Here is a 27,851-nt window from a genome sequence, read left to right as displayed (position 1 = left end):
ATGCCTGGAAGGTTGTGAACTAATGCAAATCACAGTTAAAAAAACCCATGTGTTTTTTTTGTCTGTTTTTACCTTCATCTGTAATTTGTAATCAATTTGAATTTGACCCAAATCAGTGATGACAACTGTTTGTTGTTTAGTTGGTGGAGTAACAAGGATATAGTTAAACTGCATTACAATAGAAAGCCTTGAAAATAAAGAGAATGTTGTGCAAGCAGCCATGTGCGTGCTGAAACATTCTGTCATACTATCAGTCTGTGCCAAGTATAACACAGCTATCATTCAGTGTTATTTTGCTTGTAATTGCACATTTATGAAATCACCACACACGCACACCCACACACACACCCACAGTGCGGCACACATATACCAACCCCACACCAACAGACAGAGCACACATATAAAAAGGATATACACACTGTCTCATTCTTATTGCTCTTCTGACAACAGTAATCTGCATCACAGCTCCCTGGCTGTGGATGTGGACTCTTAAGGGTTAACTCACACTTTGCAGGAAAGTTGCATTGAATGTGTTGTCTAGCCTGAGAACTTTAGCTGCCTTTCTCCTGCCGTGTTTATTCGCCTGGCTGTTGGGATTGATCAGTGGGTACTGGTTGAGAGCTGAAGGGGTCCTGTTGTCCTGACGACCCCAATGGGAAAGCTGGGTTGTTTGCCAGGAGAAGGCGAATGAATTGAGGGAGATGAGTGGAAAGGGACATGAAAGGCTGAGATTGGGCAAAAGGGGACAGAGGAGGACATTTCTTTGAGAAGACAGATGAATAACTTGTCTAGAAGTGGCAAGAAAGAGAAAGAATTGTAGTAGAATGGAGAGATTGCAAAGACGAGAAAATGAGACACATTAAGGAAGCGATTGGAGATAAGATGTCTTTCTGCTTTTACTAGGCCCATAATAACTATGATAAGGTGCAAGGGGACGGGGGGTATTCTTGTGTTTATGCAAGTCAGCATGAACAGGAAATGCCACATAGATCCCAGAAGACCATGATTTTAGGGGAATTATCATCATTTTTTATCTTCTTTCTTCCCATTGCCTGTAATGTGTACAAAAGCAAATTCAGACACTCAATATACCAACAATTTACTACATGGAGTTACCTAACATCTACTTTGTGCTATTTTCATAAAATCATCTGCTCCTGTTTATGACATATTCCTTTGCCCCCTTTTGATTCCTCCAATATACAGTGATTGCTTCCCCATTGAGATTCTATTGCCAGAGGTGCTCTACATCCCCTGGTGCTTCTCATCCTTTTTTCTCAGTGGAAACTGATGGGTTTCCTTCCCTTCACTTGTTTATCATATAACTTTTTAAACTCAGGCCCTAATGTCAGTGAACCTCTTCCAAGATCTTAAGTAGCAATTTCTCATATTTTTAAACCTAAAATGCTTACCCCATATTTGACAAGTGTGTGCATATTGAGACACACATGTTGTAGATGCACCAAGGAATTAGCTGTTGACCAAAATCAAATTTTCCCCTTAATCAACTGGTGATCAGCTGATAAAAACATGTTAACTCTGACTTGTGCATCTCTATGTCTTTTTGTTGGTTTGAACATTTTTGGTCACTTTGCATGCAAGATGAGATACAGTTTTGTCAGTTAATATTGAACTTGTTTGGCAAATCTTCTATAATTTTTCATAATTCAATGTTTTCCATGTGTGTTTAAGGCATACACACCCCCTCTACAATAACACACCCTTATCTTTTGTGAAGGTTGTAATTATATCGAAGATACAGGAATGCTAATGCTTGGTGTATAATTGAAACGTGAGCTGCTCTGTTTGCACTGTGACCGTTCCATGTTGTCTGTGGATTATAACAACGCTGTAACATGAAACTGTTGGAACCACTGTTGTCTACACTTTGGTTCCTCATCTGATAACGTAGTGCTTGCTTCTGTGTCATTAATCTTGCCGTTGATGGTGTGTTTTGTCTGCGTCTCTTCCGAAATTGTTGTGTAGATTGACATCTGCAAAACAGTAGCTTACTTTTTGTCTCTCTTGCCCCTTTCGGTCCCCCACCCACCCTGCCATTTGTTTCCATCTGCCTCAGCAAAGGGAGGGCTGTTTTCTCTCACTGGTCCTTGGCAGTGATTTAATTACTTATTTGTTTACTTTGTCATATTCCAAACTTCTCTGGCTCCGTGTTCTGCTGAGAACAGAGATTTTCCTCCCTCCCGTCATCCTTCAGCATTCCAGCCAGTCCGTTCTGCCCTCTAGCTCCTCACCCCCACTGCCTGATATTGTATGCAATCTATTGTTTACATTTTAACCAAGTTTTTTCTTCAATTAACTATCACTTATTTGTTCTTTCATTTTTTTCCCCCATTATGTCTGTCATATTGCTGTCTATTTACTATTCTCTCGAGGCCAAATAGTTTCAGTGGTATGTAATAGTCTCCAGAGGGAGTCTGATTTGTCCTCCACCCTGTCAACAATTATACAGATCACTCAGTGTTTCTCACAGGGTGGATCTGAGCAAATGGTCCCTGGCATCAAAAAGGCAATCAACATAAAATATACTGGAAGATGATGTTTATCTGCAAAAATGTTACTTCACCTGAAAATCTCTTCAGAAACTCTTAAGTGTGCTGATATGCTGTTTCTTTTGTTCTTTGAACAATATTATATATGATATATTTATTTATTTGAAGTCATTGTAGCTTTGTAAATGTTCTAATAATGTATTTGCTGCTCTTACTGTTCTGAGTTTAGAAGCCTAAACTTTTTAGTAGATAAAAAATACAAACATATTTTGCTAAAAGGATTATGTACGGTAATATAAAAATGCGCTTCAGAAGTGAGAACAGTGCCTCAGTTAATAAGCTTTTCATATTTATTCTGTCTTCTCTATTTTATAGATAGAAATGGAGAAGTTTGTTGCTGTTGCCATGTTAGCAAGAGCCGTCTGGCAATATGAGTCACAAATTAAAGATTACTTACTTGTATCACAATTTCTTTGTGAAACTACTTGTGCACAGTTGACTTAAGTGTATACTTTCAAAAATTAAAATGAGACTAATATAAATTTTGTGATAGAGCAATATTTGAGAATCATAATAAATTGTTTGGATTTATTGGACATTTACTTATTTTTGAGTTGAAGGCACTCTTTACTACATCATTAAACTTTACAAAACCCATTTTAGAGCTTTGCCATCACGTTTTGTATATCCAATTTGTAAAAGGGAATGCACTGGTTCATGTGCAGTGCTTGGTGAATTATATCATAGGATGTTCTTATTATTTTGTTGACCCAACAAATCTTTTCCTTAAGCTGTTTTCCAAGGATTGTCTTCTCTAGAAGGTACAGCAGCAGGATATTATTCTTAGTTTTATGAACCACATCAGTGCTTAAAGGCATCTTACTTGTGTTTTCATTTTTCCGAATATCTCCTGCAATATGCCTGCGATGGGAACTGTTAATAACAGTGAAAGTTATAATTGAACCAATGAAGCTCCAATGCCATGGCTCATAGATTACTTTGAAGGAGCGCTGACTGAACTCTTCATATCATGTCTTGCTGATATAATGAGTCCTGGGAAGCTTTTACATAAACATAATTTTGACATCCAAGTTTCACCACTTAAAACGAGACCAAAAAAAAAAAAAAGAAAAAGAAACTGCACACTTTCAGCAGTTTGAAATGCTGGACAGGATGTATGCTTAGTTTGATGGTTTTACAATTTGTTGCCTAATTCCCTGCTCCCATAACCCCCACCCAAAAGAAAAACAAAATACAATCAAAACCTGTCTCTGCTGAACATTTTAAGCATTATGGCTGCCTTTATATACCATGTATCTTGGAGCTACAAATTTCCAATGTCGTCTAATCTCTTAAAAATCCCCCGATCAATAACTATCAGTCACTGCGCTTACAGTTATATAATAAAGTTTCCTTCACTTTTGCTTTTACTTTGCAGGAAACCTTAAAGTCTGAACAACAGGTTTACAACACCTGATGAAAATTTTTTTACATTTTATATTTTGCAATTAACAATAAAAGGCCAAATTGTTATTGTGTTTATTAGATGTTTCAAGTTTAACTGCTATCTGAAAAGTTAAAGGTTTTACAAAGCTGACCTGTCCGTGGATCTGCATAGTTATTTGGCTTGCAAAGGAAAATGGGAGTGGCTTAATGGGTGAATACACAAAGAGTAAACTAATCTCTTGAAATCAAGATGTCTCTATGTGTAAATGTCAAAAAGAATTACTGAGACAACTTGCATTAATTTACACAGCCTTGTTAAAGTATTTGTACCTCTTGAACTTTTCTACATTTTTTATGTTACAACTATAAACCAACTCAAGGTACAGTAGCTCAAAAACATTAAGTGCAAGGAAAATGTTACCTAGTTTTAAAAGTGTGCTTTTGCCCTGGGCCAATACTGTAGAAACATATTTTATTGCAATTTAAGCCAAAAGTTGTTGACACTGAAATTGTTGCCCGTTCTTCATTGTAAATTAGCTGAAGCTCAGGAAAATCAGATCGAATGCGTCTGTGAATAGCAATATTCATTTTTCGCTACCGATCCTCAAGTGGAATGAAGTCTATTCTACTAACCAAACAACAAATGACAGGTTGGTTTATTGTAAGGGAGTCACTCTTGTGATGTAACCAGGGTGACCAAGCCCCAGCCAATGAGAGTCAGACAATCTTCTGATGCTTTCGGTCTGACTCCACATGCCACATGCCAACTGCTAACAGTACCTGAAACTGTTAGCTGTTTCAGGTACCATGAAACTGCTAACAGTTTCATGGTCCCTGAGTGGGCACTGATGGAAAAGGGCCATTAAATGCCCCTCTGCTCTAACACACCTGAATCAAATTAATAGTTTATTTCCAGGCCTCTGCAGAGCGGAAGACATTTAGCCATCTGGTTTAGTTGTGTTGAAAAGGGATGCAACTAAGTCAGGGGTGGGCAATCCTGGTCCTCGAGGGCCGGTGTCCTGCAAGTCTTAGACGTCTTCCTTGTCCAACACACTTGAATCCAATAGCTGAATCACCTCCTAAGTGCAGTCAAGTTTTCCAGAGTCCTGCTAACGACCTCATTATTTGACTCAGGTGTATTGAAGTAGAGACACATCTAAAAGTTGCAGGAGACCGGCCCTCGAGGCCTGGAGTTGCCCACCCCTGAACTAAGTGATGCATGATAACTAAATTTGAGTATCTCTGCACTAGAGCCACATTCACCAAATTATTTTCACAAACACAGTCACAGACACACTCATTCACTAATAAGTAGATCAACAGGCAACTTGGAGTTAAGTGTGTTGCCCAGGGACACATCGACATGCAGGAGGAAGCTTGAATCAAGCCCAAAACTTTTCTTTTGTAAGACCAATATTCTTCCCACTGAGTCACAGCAGCCACCAGTGAGCCCATAGAGATGGGTCCGTTTTCCGTACTACCATAGTTAGAAAAGGGAAGAAAGACAAAAAGAAAAAAAAAGCATGTAGTATAAATATTAACTGTGATGCTTCATTCCACAGAATACACATGTACAGAATATTTCTGTATAAATATGTACACGTCAGCTGTAACTCTTTGTCTTTTTCCACTCTCTTTCTCTTTGTAATATCCTCCAAGTCATTTGTTTTATTACTTACTTCTTAGTCACAAGCCCTCATGATAAGTCTCCATATGTCTCTGACTGTTGTAGGAATGTGTGAAGCTTTGGGGCGGCTCTATAGAGACTGCATGAGTAACAAGCTCAGTGGCAAAAAAAAAAGAGAGGAAAAGAGGAAAAATTACTTTTTAAGCAGTCAGCTCTTGCTAGACTTATTTTGCCCATGTTTGGACAGAAGAAATGAGTGAGTTGTGCTACAGGGATGTCTCCGGGCTCCCCAGCACAACGTAGACGGCGAGGTAGACTAAGAGACGAGCTAAAAATAGAAACAGGAGACAGGTCAGCTTTGAGCAGAGAGTGAGGATTTGGGGAGCTGAGAGGGGGTTAAGGGAACAAAAACGCATTAATCCCTATTGTAGGCAAGAATTAAATTAATAGATAATCTTTGAGCTAAAGAGAGAGTTTTAGAAAGGAAATAAAAAAACTTGGAGAAAAAGGTGACTGTAAAGTATAACAGTATTTTTTGAAAGTCTACGTAACTGTGAGATGATTCAGAGAAGGAGAAAAATTATAAAATTCTGATAAAGAGCAGTCTGATATCTAAATATGGAATTCAAGTGGGGGGGGGGGGGGGGTCTAAAACAAAACAACACAATTTTGTCTCTGGTCCAAGGATTTATTCTTATCTGTTATTAAAGTGTTGGGATAAAAAAAAAACTTCTGAAATTACATAACAAGAGAAGCATGCCCGGTGTTTTACCACACTCAAAGTGAATGCAGCCTTGGTGTAGGGGAATGTTTGCATTGGTGACGACAAGGTCTGCTTCTGCTAATCTTGATAGATCATAACGTTTGGGGGGGATGAAGGGTCTGAAAGTCCCAAACAAACCACTGCAATTGCAACTGACTCAAAATTCCAGTAGATTTCCCTTTGTGTGGGAGCATGTCTGTGTTTATAAACTGCATGGATGCCTTTTAGTACTTATTCTTCTTCATGGATGTGTCGGGTTTCTAACTGTGGTAACAATGTCGAGATCTTATCTGTAGAACATACTATTTTGAAAGCTTTATGTTTTAGATTATTATATTACTTTCCCCCCCTATTTTCACATCCCTTAATGGTGGCCTCTTTCTCTACTTTTCAAATCTCTCCTCTTCTCCTCCCTCTGAAGTCATAGCTGGCTGCATTTGGAGGTGGGCTGGAGTAGAGAGAGAAAGAGAGTCTGTTTTTCCCATCTGTTGCTCCCTCCATGTGTGTGGAGGGGCCTATCTGGTCTATTAGCTTAGGAGACTTTCAGAAGCTACTTATGCTACCATAGCATTGCAGTGATAAAACTGGCACACGATGCAAACACCAGGGCTTCCTTTGGTTTATTGCACACTGTAGTTCATCTAGTAAACAGTGCAATAATACAGCTGTGTCATAAAATGTCATAAAATTTCAAATGTTTGAGTTAAACCACTAAAAGACTAAATGGATAAACAACATAATGCATTGGTGCAGATAACAAGCATACTAACCTATTAATACTGAGACCCATACATATAGAGCCAGCATCTATCTCTTGTCTCCAGAAGCTAACTGAAAGAGTAGAAATTAAACAGTTCTATGAAACGTGGGTCACACAGTCATCGACTGAATACTAATGTAAATACAAATTATGTCATGTAAAACTAGTTATTAAGTGTAAAACAGAGTTTGGCATATTTCTTTCCATTGTCTTCTGCACACAAGCTTTCTGAGTTGTGAAGGTAATTGTCATGTTGTTTTTTTGTTGTTGTTTTTTTTTATGTTGCGTGCAGGGCCAAAAGGTAGATAGACTTAGGATGAACATGGTAGAGGTTTAATAATTTAATCAGAAAACGTACAGAACTTACTCAACAATACCAGGACATGGTATATTTGAGCATGACCTAGATGTAGATATTTTACATTATTCACATTTAACATCATAACTGGAGATTTTAGGCATTGAAAACAATTCACATTTAAACATTTGTTAAAAGACTAAAACAATTCAACTGTTGCCCTTTGAAGCTTACAATGCAAAGATTATTGTATTTGCAAAATCCGGCTGGTAGAACAAAGTGTGTGCCCCCCCCCACTCATTTTGTTGTCAACTGCATGCCTCTGCCCTGTGGGTGGAGAATTAGCTCATGGAGTTGGACTCAGGAACAGTGACATTTCCTTGTGAACACTAACCTTTAGGAACACTGGAGAACCAAGGATCCATAAACTCCATAAATTTAGGTCAGTGCCTCAGTTTTGATTGAATGGAGCAATTGTACAGTTTTAAAATAAATGTTTTTCTAATGGGCGTGTTTAATTTTTATTCGGTCATTTGCATTTCCTCCAGCTTTCTACGTTTGCCCAACGGCATATTGTAGAGAAAATTTGTTCTTATGTAAGTTATCATATACAGCTCTGGAAAAAATTAAGAGACCACTTCAAATGATCAGTTTATCTGATTTTACATTTTATAGGTATATTTTTGAGTAAATGAACGTTTATTCTATGAACTATTGACAACATGTCTATGAAATTTGAAGCAAAAATTTATTATTTATTTGCAGAAAATGAGAAATGGTCAAAATAACAAAAAAGATGCAGTGCTTTCAGACCTCAAATAATGCAAAGAAAACAAGTTCATATTCATCTTGAAACAATACTGATGTTTTAACTCAGGAAAAATTCAGAAATCAATATTTGGTGGAATAACCGAGAGGTTTTCAATGGGGTTCAGTGCAATGGTCTCTTAATTTAGGGTTAAGCTAACCCTAACCCTAACATACTTTTCCTGAGTTACACTAACACTTTAAATTAATCCCAAAGGGAATAAAGAGTTCATCAGCCCCATGAGAGATAGAGAGAGTTTGTGCTTCTTTGGGGACAAATTTGCAAAGTTTTTACTGAATAAACTTCAGAGAAGGTTTGCACTTCACCTTAACTTAGTGACGTGATATAAACCTTGTAAACATTTCCATTACAAGGACAATAAATAATAAATGAACACTGTCATCCTACCCACTCATGCAGTTGACCAGGATGCAACATGATGAATAGGGTTAGTGTGTCCTCAGCTCACTTACCTCTCTAACCTGTTGTGTGCTTTGTTCAATGGAAAGAGAGAAACAAAGGCAGGTTTGTTGTGTTAGAAAAAACAAAACCGAGTGATCTGTAGATGCTGACGGAGATAACGGGCCTCTAACAACTTGTAAGCTAAACTTCTGCTGTTTTGTCCAGTTTGTCAGTAGCCAACCAACACATTTTTAAATGTTGTCTCCTCCCACTGCATACACACATCCACATACTCGCACAGGCATCTTTCACCTCTGACCTGCTGTAATGGCTACTTATGGCTCCTCTCTACCTTGCTCCAGATGTTATTGACATGACGGAAGATTTACACCTACACACGTTCAACCATGGAAACATTCAAATTCGTGTACTCTCATGCAAGATGAGTCACTTCATCTCACTTTAGACCATCCAGTGAAAGTTTTACTTTTCTTCTTCAGAGGATTCATATAAATGAAGTTGATGTTCAAAGCAAAGCTACCAATGAGTAGATAATTGATTTCAATGCTGAACTTTCCAATTCTTTCCAATCAAGGCTACTGTTAGTTTTTCACTTTGTCTCTTTTTTACTCTGTCTTCTTTATCACTCAAATCTGCCTTGGAGCTTCAGCTACAAAGCAAATTAATTATAGTGCTCTTAACAAAGCAATAGAGTTGTGTCTCAATGGTCTCATGAAAACACATCTTAAGTTGAGTTGCCACAGTGACAGTAGACTGACTGAAGGGTGTGGTAGGACAGGTTTTCACCTGCAAAATGCCTAAAACCTCGGAGCTCTTAGCAGCGCTGGTTGTGTTTGTTTCACACTGAGGAGCCATCCAAGTTTGAAGAAAGCACTGTGAATGTTGGTTATTGTGTTTCAGCGTAGCTTCATATCTTTGATATTTACTTAAAAAGCACAGAAATGTCTATACCGTGTTCCAAATTATTATGCAAGTGATATTTACTCAGTTTTTTTTAAATGGTCAATGCAAATGATGGTCGGTATAGTTTTCACGTCATGAACTATTACAGTATAAATCAAATTTTACTGAACAAAGCTCCCAATGAGAACAATATTTTCTTCAAAAATAAAAAACTCAAAATGAACTGTTCCAAATTATTATGCCCAGCAGATTTTCTAAACATTTTATGGATTATAAAGAACTGCAAGTGGTCATTCTTTGAATGTGCAGCATTAAGTGGTCACATGTACTAAAATCAAAAGCTATTTTAATCAAAAACATCTTAACAGACCGAGTTACATGTTAACATAGGAGCCCTTCTTTGATATCACCTGCACAATTCTTGCATCCATTGAACTTGTGAGTTTGTGGAAAGTTTCTGCTTGAATTTCACTGCAGGATGTCAGAAAACCTTCCCAGAGCTGCTGTTCTGATATGAACTGCATTCCACCCTCAGATCTTCTGCTTGAGGAAACTCCAAAGGTTCTCAATAGGGTTGAGGTCAGAGGAGGATGGTGACCACACCATGAGTTTCTCCCCTTTCATGCCCATAGCAGCCAATGACACAGTGGTATTCCTTGCAGCATGAGATGGTGCATTGTCATGCATGAAGATGATTTTTCTACTGAAGGTACAGCTCTTCTTCTTGAACCATGAAAGAAAGTGATCAGTCAGAAAGTCCATATACTTTGCTGAGGTCATTTTCACACCTTCAGGGACTGTGAAGGGGCCGACCAATGATTCTCTTCCCATGATTTCAGCCCAGAGCATGACTCCACCACCTCCTTGCTGACGTCACAGCCGTGTTGGGACGTGGTGGCCATCCTCCACCAATCCACTACTGCGTACATCTGGACCATCCAAGTCTGTTTGAAAATTAATCTTCATGTACAACTGGGCCCACTGCGACCATTTCTGCTGGTTAGGGGCCCAATAGTAGGTTCATGCACCTCAAGCCTCTGGAGGATCCTCCACCTTGAGGTTCCAGAGGCATCAGCAGCTTCAAATAACTGTTTGCTGCTTTGTAAGGGCATTTTAACAGCTGCTCTCTTAATCAGATGAATTTGTCTAACAGAAACCTTCCTCATTCTGCCTTTATCTGTACAAACTCATCTTTGTTCTGAATCAGCCACAAATCTCTTCACAGTACAATTATAACACTTCAGTTTCCGTTAAACATCTAATGTTTTCATATCTTGTCATGCGGCACTACACTATGATGATTTTCGTCAGCAGAGAGATCCTTTCTTTTTCCCATATTGCATGAAACCTGTGGCCTGCTAAATGATGTGGAACATCCTTCTTAAGTAGATTTCCTTTAATTGAGCTCACCAGACAAACTAATCAACCAGCTCTCTGAAATTAATCATAGTGATTCAAAGAGCCCTGACACACAATATACATTTAATAGCACAACAAAATTTTTTTATCTTTCTGACACTTTAACCCAATTTGCATAATAATTTGGAATACGGTGTACTATGTCACTGTCAGATCTTTGCAATTGAAGAAAGTTCATGTTTCCAGTTTTATATACAAAAATATAGTTATTGTGTGCAGCAGCACTAAGCAGTCACCCTTTGAACTTTTTCACATTTTGTCAAACTACAACTGTGCACAATTTTTTGTGTTTTACTGGGATTATTTGTTATATCAGTTAGTATAGAATTATGAATTGAAAGAAAAATATAACAATACAAATATAGAATAAATATAATATAAACATATTTCTATGCATGCAAATTTGCAAGTTATTTAATGCATTCATTTTATAGTATTTTTAGCATCCCATCTTAAATAATTAGCAAAGTTAGCATGGTTAGCATTACTAAGTGTCTGATTAAACTGTTTGCCCTGGATAATGTAGAAGTTTACCTCACTCACTCACCACTATTTTGACTCCACCATGTTAAATGACAGAGATGGAAATTTCAAAAGAATAAAACAGAAACTTTGAAAATGACACATTATTATTTATTTACTTATTTTACAAATAATAATCTCGCAAGTATGGAATGCATTTCTATCCAGCTACTCTGAGTCAAAGCTTTGTAGAACCTCCTTTTAATGCAGTTATATCTAAGTCTTATGTCTCTACCAGTTTTGAACATCCAGAGGCTAAAGTTGATGTCAATTCTCATTTGCATAATAGCTGCAAATGAGCTATGTCATTCTTTTTCATTCTTGAAGAGGATCCAACTGCAGTTTTATGTCTTGCCACAGATTTTTAATTGGCTAACGATCTAGACTTTGAGCCTTTCTGACAGATACATAGGTATTGATTTAAGTCCTTACATTGAAGCTTTGTTAAGAGTCATTGTCCTGTATAAAGGTTAAGCCAGTCACAAGCAGCCAACACCACTTTTTCTTCCAATTTTCCTCTCTACCTAGCACCATCAATCTTTCCATCAACTCTGATCAGCTTCCCTGTCTTTCCTGAAGAAAAGCCTTGGCACAGCATGGTTCTACCATCACCGTGGGTTTAGGGGTTTTCAGCCTCAACATAGGAGTTGAGTTGATGGAAAGACTGATGCCATGCAGGTCAAATGGTTCAATTTAAGTCTCAGGCGAACAGAGCACTATCTTCTACATATTTGCTGTGTCAAGTATATTAGTTGTGGTGATCTTTAAATAGGGCTTTCCAGGTCTTCAGAAATGTTTTTCTTCTTGTCAATCTTCCACACAAGCCAGATGTGGACAGTGCACAACAGATATTTGACTTTTCAACAGATTCAGATTCAACAGACAACAAAAGAGTTGTGGATCTTCACAGTTATAACACGTCCCTAAGCTTGGGATTTTGTGTAATGACTTAACTCTGCTGTAGACATTATCCATGATATCCATAATGCTGTTTCTTGTAAATCTCATGTTTTCCCTCAAATTCACAATTATGTACAGCTTTTTGTTGCCTTACAGTTTGTGGATGTAGTTTGACAATCTGATTTATTTTTATGTTTTTTGCGATTAACTTTTTGCTTGTGCATACTGCAATGAACAATGTTAAGCTTTAAAGTTTTAAGTCTCCTCACGAGCACATAGAAAAAAGCTTTAGATTCTGGATAAATCTACTGACATGTAGATTTATCCAGAAAGCTGTGGCTTTGTGTCACATTTCTTTGTAGCTAACCTACATTTGTTCTCCTTATGCTCACAGGGCATTATTTACATATGAAGGGGTTACCAACAAGCTCAAACTGGCCGACTCAGGAGGTAGAGTGAACTGTTAATTTGTGAAGTAATAAAAAAACAATAATTTTGTGTTGTAAAAGAATAAAAATGTACCACCCTGTTTCCCACAAGTAGTGTACTTTAAAAGTAAATGTGAATAATATTGCTTTTCCTTCTTTAAACCTTTCCCTTTACAGCGGGTGGTGTGGCAGAACTGGCAGAAAAGTTTCACATCTCTAAACCTCAATATGGACTGTGTAAAGTGGGAGGAGTGGATGGAGGAGCTCTTCGGATTGCTTTGATAAGCTGGGTGAGTTGCATCAATTATCATAAATCATACACTAGAACAAGTGAAAGACTCACAAATGACAATGCCCAAGAATTAACTTAGATTAATTTCCTTTAACTTGGACATTTACAGTAATTCCAAAGCTCCTACATAATGCATAAACTGTACTCGCAAAAAACCTACCAGACTGTTATAAATTCTTGTAGAGAGGAAATTTAGAGCTATGTTGAGAAATTTATTGCCACTCTTATGTTTAGGCAAAATTACCCATTAATATTAAAACTCTAAACTTGTCAATACCGATTTAAGCTGATTCCTCTTTCACAATTGTCAAAATATAGGAAAGGTGACATCACACCAAGTGTGTGACAGAGCATGTGGGGTTTTACATATTAAAACAAAGACAAAATGATTTAAAGTGTTCATTTTAAAGAATGTTTAGCATTCTCTGTTAGCGATTACCTGAATTAGTTTGGTTAGTATTGCTTGCATTGTCATTATCCTCCGTGTGTTTGCTCTCTGGAAAATGGAGAGTGTAACAAAAATGTAATTTTATGTAAGTTTTTTTGGCATTTTGGGAATTATTTATCACATAAATTAATCAAAACACTTGACAGGAGAAAAACCTCTGATATTCAACAGCTTAGGTTGGTGGGTATGCAAAACCTTAGTAGGAAAGCCCAAAATGTGAACTGATTGGTACAAAGTGGGTGTATGAGATGTGAAAAGGGGAAATTGACCTTTGGGCCAGATCTGAATATTTCTCCTTTCCGCAACACATTAGTCTTTGCCCTTAATACATATTTATAAACCATTTCTTATTTTAACTTCTAGTGTTTTTTTTATACAGTCAATTTGTTTTCCTGGTATTTCTGATTATTTGAATGTCCACATTTATGGTGCAAGACTAACCTTTCAAACACTGAATGAATAAAGCATAATGGATGCTAATGTACCATATAGCTAAACATAAAATGTCTTTTGACATTATTATGAACCCTCCTGTTCTCCAGCTTGTTTCCCTCGTCTTTATTTTGTCTCCTAAGAGGCTTATGACATGAATGCAATTATGCGTATACATCCTGTGTTTGTTTCCAGGTCGGCCAAAATGTGGATGACTACAGGAAAAATGAGTGTGCCAGCCACATTCCAGCCATCAAACACTTTTTTAAGGTATTCAATCTCAAGTTATGATAATTAAAATTCACCACTGACATTATAAACTTATTATTGCCATGATTTCACTTTGCAAATACTTCCTACACCACAGAAAATATTCAAATTCTGTTTTCCCCTTGGGCTCCGCATTTCACTCTCAAAACACTATATTTATACTCAGTAGTTTACTTAGCATTGTTTTGAGAGCTTCCTGTTCTCAGTCCACTTCCTGCTCTGTTGGTGTCCTGGTCTTGTCTGTGTTCCTTCACAACCGGAAGGAGTCTGTTAAGTCTGGAGTAAAAAGCTTGTGTTTTTTTTGTGAAGGAGCCTGAGCAAATTTATGATCTGACCTGATTCTAAAGGGATGAACTCTGCTCTTTGTTGTCTTGTGGTTTCAGTCAAAGAGATTTTTAACTGTTGCCTGGATATTTCTGGTTTCTATATAAAGGCATCTCCCCATCAACAGCAGAGGCATCTGTGGAATGTTTGTTTTTTTTTTTGTTTTTTTTTAAAAGAACAAGGAAAATGTCTGGGATTTTGTGATCTACAAAACGCTCCAACCCCGTAATGAAAAAGTGCATGTCTGCAATTTTGAGCTGTATATTTTAATTACATTTTTTTTTTATCACTGTAAGAAAATTACCGCATAGTTAACCTGGAAAAGACTGAACAAGGTCAACCCTGCTTTTGGGAGCTGTGAGAAAAATTTGACCTCTGACCTCAGCAAATACTCACACATGTAACAGCTGGACTTAGGTCACAACACTAAAACCTGTGCTCACAGCTTCAACTGCTTTAGCTATTGTTCTTATTGAACTCTATGTAAAGAGATTTTGTATTTAAAATCAAAGAAAATTCAATTTTTTTCCAATCGATACATGAACTTAAACTGATTAAACTTCTTTAAATTAAACTTGAATCAGATTTACAGAAAACATGCTTGCAGTGAACTTCATAGCCATGCATATGAATATCTGAAGAATCCAGCTTTTTTTTTCTTCTGATCTAATTTGCCATTTTTCATGCTGGGGAACACTGAATCGGGCTTTCCTGTTTTTCTCAAATGAATTACTCATGAACAAAATTACATCACACACTGATGAAAAATCCTTTACACACAATGGAAGCATGTCTATAAACAGATGAGACTCCATCAGAATTGTTTCTGCTAACTTCCTGTAGTTGGTGTGTGATTGTAGCCTTAATTTCCTTGTTTCTATCAGTCGATTGAAGGAAAACTGCACTGATATCATAGCAATACGTGAAAGTGAAATGAACACGTACTAGTCTGTGCATTTGTGGTTTTGGAGATATGAAAGGCAAAAAATATAGTCCTGTAAGGTCTTCAATGTAGGTGGTAGTTTTCAATCTAATAGAAACTGAGGGAATTACTAAATTATGCATATTTATGCAGAAAAGTATGTGTTCCTGACCTTCACCTGATTTTCACGTAATTTAAAACAGCTATTTGTTGATTTACAAGAAATGCAATTTTTCAGTTTTGATACATTTAATGAACAATAAAAAGCAATGGCTTTAATTATTTGACCTACCCATCACTGCTCAGAGCCTATCACTGGAAATGTAATTAGCATAAGAACTCATCCTAAATAAAGTTGATATACACTAAACTGGTGTAACATTATGCAGTGTGTAAAATTAAGCTATTAAGAGATTTATAATTTTACCTGTTTGTGGGTGGAATATATTAAATAACAAGACTACATTTATCCTCAAAGTGTTAGAACCATAAAAACTCATCAAGAATAGTGATTTTAAAGAGTACAATTGTATCGCCAGGTTTCTGGTCTTCAGTGGCCAGCATCCATCAAATGGGGTACGAGGAGAAAATGGTGTTAAACCTGAAGCACCTAATGACATCAGGAAAACAAAAGCTGCACCATGTGGTACAATGTAAAAGTCAAGTTGCTGTGGCTCTTACCTGCAGACCAGTCGGGGTGCCCATGCTGATTTATTTTTGCTGTTGAAGGTTCCAAAACAAGGTTAGCCTGGTCAAATAAATCATGTTTTCTTTTATAACACATTGATGGCTGAGTGCCTGTGTGTTGCTTACCTGGGAACATGTAGCATGTGTTCAGTACAGAGAAGGCAAACCATTAGAGGCAGTGTGAGGTTTTGGGGAATGCTCAAGTAGATGTTAGTTTAACTCATACCACCTATCTGAGCAGACAATGTACACCGTTTTACGTGACATATATTTCCTGATGGCTGTGGCTTCTTCCAGCAGCATAATACCACAGTACAATAAAGCAAAAATGTTTTAGGAATGCTCTGAATTCAAATCTATCTGTATATCTGGAATATACTGTGCAAACAATGCCCAACCTCGCAACTTACACAAATTACATAAAATGCTGCTAACACTTTGGTGCCAGATACCACAGCATCCCTTCATGGGTCAAATGGAGTCCATGTCCCAATGGGCCAACACAGTGGGCTGGTGGTCATAATGTTACCCCTGATCAGCATTCAATGAAATGTAACTAAGTGAAAGAAGAGGAGGCTTGAGTCAGTGAGTGGTTTGAAATACTTAAAGAGCAGCGGCATGGAAGAATGATTCTTTAGTTTGGATTTCAGACTCTGTAAGTTTGCAGACATTTGATACAAATATATTATACACTAAAAGAGCCATGCTGCCTCTTTAATGGATCACCACTGATAGAAAACAGAAAATGCTACATACATGAACATGCATAAACATTTATGGAGTACATACATGTCTTGGCAATTTTCACAGATCTAACATGAGAGAGATTATATGAATGCTGCATACAGCTTCTACAAAATCATAAACAGATATTGTCTCTTTAAACGGATCTGCTGCAAGGCTAAATTCTCTTCTGGCCTTGCAGTGACATGCAAACTAGACCTAGCACAAAAGTTTCATAACACGCACTGATTAATGGTATAATTGAAAGCTCAACTAATATTTCTCAGAATCTTGTCTGTCACTGTGGGAGACTTTCTTATATTTTCTTTGCGATTACTTTAATACTTTCCTCCCTTTTCATTCCTCTTTTCTCTTTACTTAGGTTTTTCGGCAATCTGTGCTGCATGTCTCGGCTGGCAGTGAATAGGTTCTGTCGAGGCGAGTCTGCAGCTGCTGATTTGGTTCTGTTACAGATTGAAGTCTACAGTTGCATTGGCTTATGAAAGCTAAAACTGAATAGAGGGCAAGGATTCTCATTGCCATGGATATTAGCTAAGAAAACTTGCATCAGTAAGGTTTTTTGTTTGAGTCTGTATGAAATATATGAAGATTAGTCTGTAATAATACAGGGATGAAAAGTTGGATTTAAAAAAAGACATTCTAGATTCTGTAAACAAAATATGAAGAACGATGTTCATGTCAAATCAATGAATCCTGAAACACTGCAGCTTTTTTATCTGATATAATATGCAGGGCTCAAACCACTTTGGTTTCAACTCTTATTAATTTTGTATGTAGTTCATCTATAGATTCATTGTGTAAATTCATCAGAGATGTTAGTTTCTGTTATTGTCTTTGAAGTGGCCCTGGCAGACTCTGAAGGAGAACAATGCAATTGAAAACATATTCATCAAGTTGCTCACTGGCTCTTAACTGTTTGCTTATTGCTTTAAATTTGTAAACCTCATATTTTATTTATTGGGATTTCTACACAAGGTTGCACATATGTATGGAGGGATGAAAGTCTTTCACATTTTTATACACAAATGAAAAGATCCACAGTGTGGTGTGTGTTTATATTCGGTCTCTTTAACTTTGATACTTGGAAATCACCTGTGTCAAATAATCTCAGTGTAAAGAACTTTAGTCAACAATTGGAGTCATCCACCTAAACTGACAGCTCTGGCAAGGAGAGCGTTAATCAGCAAAGCTGCGTTAAAGATCCATGTCTTAAGTAGGACAATCTGTTGAGAGAAAAACTATTAGTTGTGCACCACACTGCAGAATTTAGAGAGGGTAGCAAGAAGAAAGCCAAACATGTCTTGGAAAAAAGTTAACTTTTACGCCTTACATGTCAAATGCTTGTTTGACGAAGACTAACACTTAGCATCATCCTGAACACACTTTTCCTCTGTCAAACATGGTGCTAGGAGCATCATGTTATTTGTATGCTTATTTTTAATAGGAACACAGAACTACTGTAGACAGGATTGATGAATATGATGGAAATTAACAAAATAAAGAGCAGTCTAGGAAGAAAACCTAAGTTCACCATTTCAGGTTAACAATGCAAAACATACACACCAAAAAATGTTATCTTTAATAAAAGAATATTCATGTCTAAGAATGTCCTTATCAGTCTCAAATGTAACTGAAACTGTGGTTTTAAAACTTGAAGACATGAAAATTGACATCATAAAAGTTTTCATCCAATCTGACTGATATTGAAGTATTTTGCTAAGGTATTGGGCAAACATTTCAGTATCAAGATGTACAATACCTGTAGAAAGCAATCCAAATAGAACTACAGCTGTAACTGCAGGGTAAAGCTGTTCTGTAAAGTTTTGTCTTTGGTGAAAGTGAATTCATATTCTCATGACAATCTTCTGATTCTAAAGGGTAAATGGCCTGCACAGTACGTTAAGTCTAAAGAACCCCACAGCTCTTCACTCTACATTTAGTCATTCGCTTGCAAATGGTAGTGACCTACTATGTAGCCACAGCTGTCCTGGGACAGTCTGACAGAACCAAGACTGCCATGCAGCTGTGGCACCAGGCCTTCTGACCAGCAAGGCAGGTCAGGTGTCTTGCCCAAACACACAGCGACTGAGACAGACTGAGCGAAGATTTGAACTCCTAACACCAGTGACTCTTGTTCCAAATGAAATTGTCGAAAGCATTGCATCAAGTTTTCTTCCAAATCAGATGTTATGCACAACTGTGTCTGTCACTAAGAATTTCAGTAAAATATACTGAAGTGTGTGGTTGTAACATCACAATGTCTGAAAAAAAAAAGTCTACGGGTGTGAACACTTTCGCAAGACACTGTAGCTAACGCTGTGGATGTACGATAAAATCAACTTTTGGAAGTCTATCAGTGACATTTTATAAGTCGTCCATCTGCCATTTGAGAAACTTTTACTGGGAAAAAAATTTAATTTTCGCACGTCTACTTATGCTGCTTCTTCCACTGAGCTGAGTCGGGGAAATGCTGTGGAACAGTTTGGTTCCAGAGCAGAAAGACAGTTTGTGCGAAACTGAGTCCAATTATAGCAAAAATCTTGTCATATCACCTTGGACTCATTTTTCCCCCCAGACAGGTTCCAGTTGCATACCAAGAGTGACTTTTTATTGTCACAGGTTATCAGTGCCACAGACCCTTAAAGATTATTTCACATCCATCATACGGCGTCACCCCATTTCAGAAATATGCAGTGAAACTAACCATTGCCCGACACACTCCTTTCTCCACCCCGCATCATTACTGAAACATTTACTTTAGATAGTGATAACAAGATCTGTGCTTAGATCTTAAAAAAATAACACACAAAATGCTAAGGATTCCTCATTTCTATAGGAAAGACACTTCACCTACCTTACCTGCTGCTCGTGGTCAGAGGCCTTTTACAATGTAACCGCCATCTGTATGCAAATGTGTGTGTGTGTGGGTGTGTGTGTGTGGGTGTGTGTGTGTGTGGGTGTGCGTGTGCGTGTGTGTGTGTGTGTGTGTGTGACTGAAAGTTGTAAAAAGTGCTTTGGGGTCCTCTGAATTTGATTAAGTGTTAAACAAGTAGAACATGATCCAAACACACTGAATTGGTATAGGAATGGAGAAATCAAGGTAAGATTACTCTTTTGGAGATTACCCTCAGCTCTGTTGGAAATATTTGGACTAAGATGACTCGATGCCAGAATTATGTCAAGATATTCTATCAGGATATGTTTGCTAAAAGACAATTTGTGATGGGTGTTTGTATATTTTTAAGCATGAACTGTATGTCTAATTATGACTTTCTATGGAATAAAAAATCCTCAAAATTCAAACACATCTATCTGTTTTTTAATGTACAAGATAATTTGATTTTTTTTTGTTGCATCCTCATTCCATCTTGAAAAAGGAACATGTTAAATCCATCAGTACGAGACTCTTGTTGATGAGTATGAGGTCATCATCTCATTATCTTCTTGTGTCAAAGATTGTATCCATATAGTGTAGTGACAAATATGAAAATATCTTTCTTTTGTCTGAGTAATATGATAACCTTTAACAGTTCTTTTACTGTTAAAGGTAAAAGGACTGTCCTCCTCTCACTGAATTACTGTAAATAAAATGTATAGCTTTGTCAGTACTCTGAGAACATTTTTTTTTCTTCCCTGGCTCATATCAAAATTGATCCCTGCACAACTGCTTTGGGACTCGGGAGCCATTCCTACATACGTTTTTTGACCATCCTTCTCTGACTTGCAGCTCTGTGGACTCCTTGTCTGGTTCATGAGCCAAGTATGTGCAGTTGGCATTGACAGCAAGATTGATATGGATTGCACACTATAGTGATGCTTATTATAAGGCACAATGAAAGCTCTGTTCAGTGTCAGTGTTGTCACTCAGATAAAGCTGTGCTTTCCTGTAGGAGGTTGACAGACACGGCCTTTGGGAACAAGCCTAGAATTATTCTCTCAGGGAAATTATTCTAAGGTCCTGGGTGCGCTCAGATGCCTGCATCCAAACAAAGACGTGGTGATAAAACATCTAAAGGCTCTCAGTTTCAGAATGTCAAGAGATATATATATATATTTTTGGATTTATTGTTTTTCTCTAAATATCCCCAGGGACTGATGCCTTTGAGAGAGAATATTAGGCACTTTACCTAATAATGGTGAGTGTTTGCTCAGTGTTTCAAGGTGGTAAAAAAAACAACTTTAGGGAGATTTATTTTTTAAGGTCATAAGCTCTGAAAAAAATAACTCAAAATACATTTCAAAATTGTATCAATCCTGTCTGTCTTTAAAAAAATACTATCCTCACAATTTTCTGGATATCTTCTGGCCCCTACACTTCTCATTTCCCTCCTCCCTCTTTTGGCAATCCATAAACCAAGCATCACATTCTTGTTCTCATGCTTAGGCCTTTGCTGTTTTTTCTCTCTCTCTCTCGCTGTCTATACAGCTGAAGGAGTTGCACAACTGTTTGGCTTCAAATTTTCATAACTCATAGTTATAACTAATATGAGACCGAGAGAAAACCACAAGAAGTACTGTGTGTGTTAACAGCATTGTGTCTATGGGTGTGTGAACAGAGGCACTGCATAGCAGCATGTGAGAGTGAATTAAATTCATATCTGTCTTACGCCTGTCGTTTTTTTGTTGTTGTTTTTTTTTCATTCCTTGTCCTCTGTGTTTCAGGAAGCACATGCTTTCATTAGTGCAGAAAAGCCAGAGGATGTGACAGAGGACAGGATAAGAGCCGAGCTGAGCAAGACTCAAACTCAGGCTCCCACACAGTGGGTGAGGAGGAGCTCCAGGTCTGCGGACAAGGAGGAACTTGTTGTGAGTCTCTTGCACTACTTTGTTTGTCCATCAGATGGAGACAGAGCATTTCATTTATCCATAAAACGTCTTTTAAGACAGAAAGTCCGTTTCTACAAAAAACGTTTTACTTCTAACTTGCCTGTCAAAAGAAACCAAACTTTTTTGGTGTCACTCTCATTAATACGGTTTCATTTATATTTCTCTTTAGGGTACAAACTACAGAAAAACTAATGCCGCGATGGAGATGAGACTAATTAACAGAGACTCCTTCTGGGCACGTGCTGAAGTATGTCAAATACATGCAAAGATGGACTTTTGCTTAACATAATTTCAATAAATGCAAGATAAAAAAAAAAAAAAAAAACTGAACACATAAACTAAAATACATGTTATTTTGATGCCATTCGTGTTTTTCAGCGTGAAGAAGAAGCGCGCAAAGATGAGGAAAAGCGAAGGGCAACAGAGGAGAGACGGCGCCTTGAGAGAGAGAGAATTCTGAAGGAGCGAAGGGATGCAGAGGAGAGAGACAGAAAAATGAATGAAAAACTTCAGATGATTGAGGAGCAAAGGTTTGAACACTGCATGGAACTCTATGCCAGTTCACCTGTGACTAAATTTTTATTCACTTCACAGAATAAAACAAAAATATAATATAATATAACACAAAATATATTTGCATGAACATGTTTTCGATCATTCAGTTTCTTTAGGCAATACAATTTTTAAAGATAAGGTTGTTTACATCTGATCAGATGTAAATCTGTTTATTGTAAACCACTCGCAAATCCACACCTTAACTCACTTCCTGCCTTCAGCATTCTCCTGCACAATTACAACAGAAAACGTGTATAGAAACAGCTAGACATAATCTGAAGGTTTTGAGAGTTAAGACACAAACCTTCAGTTTATATTATGAGCTACGAAGCAAGGATGTAGGCATGCAGCTAGGTGTGCATCTTGTACTGCAGTCACTGTCTCCTTGCCCTTGAGGGTAAATGTTGGAACAGTTTTTTGTCTTTAGACAGATTGTTGTTTAATGACACCAGAGGAGAGCTGCTCTCAGTTCAAATTCTCCATGTAAAAAAAAGCAGTAACGCCAAGTTCAAAGTTCTTCAAAAGGTTCACCCCATTCATTGACATCCTCATTTAAACATAATTTATTCTTATCAAAATAAACAAAGTGTATTGTAATCTGTTTAATTGCTAAAAGACTTTAAACTTTCACCTGTTTCATTGAAATTATTTTTACAGACAAATACAAAGAGCAGAAGAAGAAGAGCTACGCAAGAAGGAGAAGTCAAGATGGGTGAGGATAATAAAACTTTTGCAGAGTTTTTTCTCACATTATGATTTGACTCTGTGATTACAGAGAAATTTCATGAAAGTTAAAACGGGGCATATAATGTCGATAGAGGATCTACTAAATCAAAAAGAAATAAAAAAACATTACTTGAGATGTGCTTCCCGTAAATCACGGCTTAAATGTTTGCAGATAAAACACCCAGATACATGTATTGTTTTTCTACCAGGAGCAGCAGCAAAGAGAGCATGAAGAGGATATGAGGGCTCGTCTTAGACGAAGTGAATCCATAGAGAAAGCAGCTGTAAGTTGTTCCTACCAAATGACTCTGTTAAAATTACCCTTTTGTAACTGACTTTGACAGGAAATCATGTTTATTCTTAGAAGATTTGGACTTTTTGCATAACTGAAATGAGTCAGTTATTACTATAAATAGTTGAAACCAGAGGTTTACATACACTAAAAAAATAAATACAAAAAAACCCACCTTTTTTTCCTGACTGTCTGAAGTTGAATTAGACCAAACTTCTCATGTTTTGGTTAAGTTAGAATGACAAAATTATTTATATTTGCTAAATACTAGAAAATATATCAAGAACAATATTTAGAGATATTTCCGTAACTTTCTTTGAATTCAGAAGTTTATATACACTTGCTTAGGATCAAGGATAATTGTCTTTTATACTGTATGTAAACTTATGATTTTGAAGCCACTTACAAATAAATCACATACATGTTTTTCTCTAAATATTGAGGAATTTTTGAAAAAGAACAAATTTTGCTAGTAATTCTGTCCTAAAACGAGAGAAGTTTGATTTGAGTTAATGTCAGACAGTGAGGAAAAAAAATAAATTTGTGTCATGAGTTTGAAAATTTCTGGTTGTAGCTTATTACTTATAGTAGTACTTATTTCTGCACATTCTATTTTTTTTACTGCTGTATATTTGATGACCTGTAGGAGGCAGCAGCATTAGTGTCGCAGCGCTCCATGAACCCCAGAGAGTTTTTCAGACAACTGTCATCATCATCATCACAGAGCCCCACCAGTCCTGGATCTTCCCGCAGTGGTAGGATTTTTTTTTTCTCTTGAAAATGCAAATTGCTTTCTAAAACAGACCAATCTGTTTTGCACAGGATTATATATATATATTTGCATGTCCAACCTGTGTTATTTTTAGAGCTGATAACTGCTTTGTTCCTCTGCAGGAAAACCATTTAGACGATACCAGCGCAGTCTGACAGATACAGCTTTCATCTTTTCAAAAGCAGAAGAAAGCTCAGCGTCTTCTCCATACACTTCTCCGTTGGTCTCTCCCTTTTCGAGAGCTCCTCACTCTCCCGTTTTCCAGGCCGTGTCTCCCCCAAGAAGCCCAGATTTTTACCCAGTCACCTCCCCGCAGAAGCCCAGAGCTCCCATGTCTCCACCCACCTCACCCATTCGGCCTGCCCCCCCAGTTTCAGCTCTGCCCAGTATTCCACAGAGTACCAACCAGTTTCAGGCCGCAGCTGAGCCCGAGGCTTCAGAACCGACAGAACCGTCTGCTCCTCCTGCTTCCCCAAGTCTCTTAGATTTTTTGCCTCCAACTGAAATAGATGAAAACATCTCTCAGCTGCTTTCAGAGGCAGAGCAGCAACCTTTGAACTTTGAGCCTATGCAGTTTTTAACAAACCGTCCTGATCTGGACACAGGTAAGACTGAATGGCAAGCCAAGAATATATTGAACAAATGTATTGGAAGATTATATATTTATCAACCTTCAGATGCTTCTGAGCATTTAAGTATTTTAAACATGAGTGTAAGTAAAAACTATTCTCACCCCATCCACTTTTCCCCATATTACCACATTATAAGTGCCAATTTTGACCAGCTTCTCCATCCATGCTGAAGGAAAGCCTTCCCACGGCATTATTTTGCTACTGCCATGATTCTCAGTGGGAATGGTGTTTTCAGGACAGATGTGTTTATGGCAAACTTTATTTGGGGTAATTGTGACTTTCTTTCAACATTTGCTTTCTTCTTCTACCTTCTAATTAAAATTGTCCTTTCTCAGTCTGTCTGCCGTTTTGGTAGGTTTGCCGTTGTACCACACTCTTTCCTTTTTTCCTAACTCTGCTTTAAATGTCTTCACTTTATTCTGATCCGGTCTGGTATTTTTCTGGTCTTCATGACTGTTTACTAATGCTCTCTAACAAACATCCAAGGCCTTCACAGTATATCTGGATTTATGCTGAAATTAAAGTGCACACATCTATTTTAAAATAGGTGACTTTTAAGGGCAATTGGTTAGAGTGGATGGAGTGGACAACAGATTTAAAGAGGCTGAATACAAATGTGAGAGTCAGTTTTCAGCCATGTATTAAATTCCTTCTATATAAATTATTCATGGCTTAGTGTTACTCTCTTACATAAAACAGTGACAAAATACATTGAGCTTCGTGGTTGCAATGTAATGTGTAAAATATACATTTGCAATGGCATCAACAAATACTTGTGATTTTTGTATTTCAATTTTAACTGTATAATTGTTCCAATTAGCAGAATTCAACACACCAAGTCTCGGAAACACCAAGCTGGTCTCAGACACTGGCTTCAAAGTACAAGCTGTGCTGGTGGAAGCAGATGAGGAAGAGGAACTACAGGAGGAACAGGAGGGAGATGAAGCTGAAACACAACCAGAGGTGGATTCTCTCACTGCTGAACCAGAACGGATTGAGACAAAGGAGGTAGATAAAGAAGAGGTGCAAGAGGTGAAGGGAGATGTGAAGGAGGAGCAAAACGAGTTGGACAAGGAGGAAGAGCACGAAGAAGAGGGTAAGGGCAGAGAACCCGAGGAAGAGGAGAAGGGAGAGAAGTATGAGGAAGAGGATAACAAGAAGGAACTGGAGGAGGACGAGGAGGAGATGCAGGTGGGATCAAAACAGGAAACTGACCCTTCATCACTGCTAGAACCGGCAGCGATGCCACAGGTTGAAGAGGAGGCAGAGGAAGCCGAAGAAGAGAACAATTATTCAGGACACAGCCAGACTCTTGCTGAGCCTGCTGAGTTTTCTGAGGAAGAGGAGGAGTCAGTATCCACAGGTAGCTCTTGTCACTATTACTGACTTGCATTGTCACAGTGTCACAGATCATAAATGTGCTGAAATGTTCAAAAAATAATTGAAATTTACTCCAATTCTATTCAGATTTTTCCTATGTGGTCATCAAAGATCCTGAACCAGTTTGTCAAGATATCAAGCATGAGACTCTACTTCCATCAACCAATGGGATGACAAACGGTGATGGCACAGAGGAACAAAATGGGACAGGTTTTAACAGTATTTTTTTCAAAGACCACATTTTTTGCAGGTTCAGCTCAGATTGAATTGTTCTAAGTTAGTTTCATCTGCATTTTCAGTGAGGTCCTTGAGTCCAACAGACACAGACGGCAGCACCTCTGAGTCTCCTGTCTGCTACAGAGTTAACACAACCACAGAAGATGGAGACATCACTGAGGATAGAGAGCAGCAGATCTCTGAAAATGGACAAGAGGTGTTTTTTTCCACAGACCTATATAGAATGTTTTAATGCGTACAGCAACGTTTACACATTTTCTTCAGAGATTTATTCTTCCTTACCAATTGGGAATAAAATAAAGATGGATTTCCGTGATGTATTTCTTAATGGTAGCACAACAATGTGGCATAAAATCACTAAGATCAGTAGAAGCTTGACATGCAGTGAGGGAAATGGTTATTTGATACCCTGCTGAATTTAGACTTAATTCAACATTAATCTGTCCATTAATGTAATGGACAGATTACATTAGTGTAATCTGTCCATAATAATTGTGGTAGGTCTATTTTAACAGAGAGAGATGTGACATCTGAAAAAAATGCTGAAAAATCTTGAAATAAATGTGACAAATTCATGAGGATTTTGTAGTATGCATGTACAAATAAGTGCAATACTTGATCCGCAAGCAAGAAAAAAACTTGGTACTGAAATCTTTGCCAAGAGGCACAAGAGTCTGACATTTTTTGTGGTTGATCACATGCTTAACAGACATCTTCAGAGAAAATTTGGTTTCAACCTCTTGGTAGATATCCCCAACTGTTGTTCGACAACTAAAAGTTTCTGTTACCTCCACAGATTTTCTGTAATGTTAAGGTCAATTGGAGACTGCACTGGGCAGGGTGGTCAAGAGGTATGAAAGCATGACAATGATTTTAAGTCATTTGTCTTTTAGAAAAGCAGTTGAGTACTTTCTTAAAGTGACAGGACATCTTTGTTTGGCTGATGGGCAAACAAAGATGCCGGTCTGTACACGTCAGAATTCCTGTTGGTTGGTAGACACCCAAATATTAATTTCACTCCAGCAAAGGTAAATCAATTTATATCTCTTACAGAAATATTTTCGCAAATTCAGCTTGGTATCATATATTTATTTTCCTCACCAACGCTCAGGATTGTGCTTTTCAATAGCTAATGATGAATGATGTATATCATGATTTGACTGCAGAAGTTTTAACATACCATGTCAGAAAAAAAGTTACTTGAACATTTTACTGGAACATCTGTCAGTGTTCCTGCAAGTGATGTAATTTTTCTCAAACTTATTATGCTAGTTGAACAAGAAATTCAGCATTTTATGATTATAGCTTGTTCTTTTTTTCCCATTGAATTTCCTATCCACTGCAGGATTTAGCCGACCGACATATGTGCGTCCGAGCTCTATATGACTACCAGGCAGGTAAGCTGCCATTTGGAGGATAATTACCACACATGTTCGCATAAAGTGCCTCCGTTTTGCAGTAATTACACTGTGATTATCTGGTCTTCACCATGTTATCTTGTGTT

General features: G+C 37.6%; 1 protein-coding gene across 4 annotated transcripts in view; it reads left to right on the top strand.

The window, feature by feature from the left end:
* The window catches only part of LOC102216760 (drebrin-like protein A), a 39,954-nt gene that overhangs the window by 10,414 nt on the left and 1,689 nt on the right, over positions 1 to 27,851 (top strand). The window contains exons 2-15 of one of the 4 annotated variants that reach the window (XM_014470416.2): positions 12,774 to 12,829; positions 12,985 to 13,097; positions 14,175 to 14,249; positions 21,589 to 21,732; positions 21,923 to 22,000; positions 22,132 to 22,283; positions 22,966 to 23,020; positions 23,244 to 23,318; positions 23,973 to 24,081; positions 24,221 to 24,703; positions 25,554 to 26,093; positions 26,198 to 26,320; positions 26,410 to 26,543; positions 27,693 to 27,744. In XM_014470416.2, coding sequence (XP_014325902.1) covers positions 12,774 to 12,829; positions 12,985 to 13,097; positions 14,175 to 14,249; positions 21,589 to 21,732; positions 21,923 to 22,000; positions 22,132 to 22,283; positions 22,966 to 23,020; positions 23,244 to 23,318; positions 23,973 to 24,081; positions 24,221 to 24,703; positions 25,554 to 26,093; positions 26,198 to 26,320; positions 26,410 to 26,543; positions 27,693 to 27,744 — 2,189 coding nt within the window. Of the gene's footprint in view, positions 1 to 12,773; positions 12,830 to 12,984; positions 13,098 to 14,174; positions 14,250 to 21,588; positions 21,733 to 21,922; positions 22,001 to 22,131; positions 22,284 to 22,965; positions 23,021 to 23,243; positions 23,319 to 23,972; positions 24,082 to 24,220; positions 24,704 to 25,550; positions 26,094 to 26,197; positions 26,321 to 26,409; positions 26,544 to 27,673; positions 27,745 to 27,851 lie in introns of all 4 variants that reach the window. The other 3 variants (XM_023343917.1, XM_023343915.1, XM_023343918.1) reach the window with 3 other exon arrangements.

Source organism: Xiphophorus maculatus, chromosome 12 (assembly GCF_002775205.1).
Source record: "Xiphophorus maculatus strain JP 163 A chromosome 12, X_maculatus-5.0-male, whole genome shotgun sequence".
In the NCBI taxonomy this organism is placed as follows: Eukaryota; Metazoa; Chordata; class Actinopteri; order Cyprinodontiformes; family Poeciliidae; genus Xiphophorus; species Xiphophorus maculatus.
Note: the sequence above shows the minus strand (reverse complement) of the source record. Positions and strands in the feature narration are given on the sequence as shown.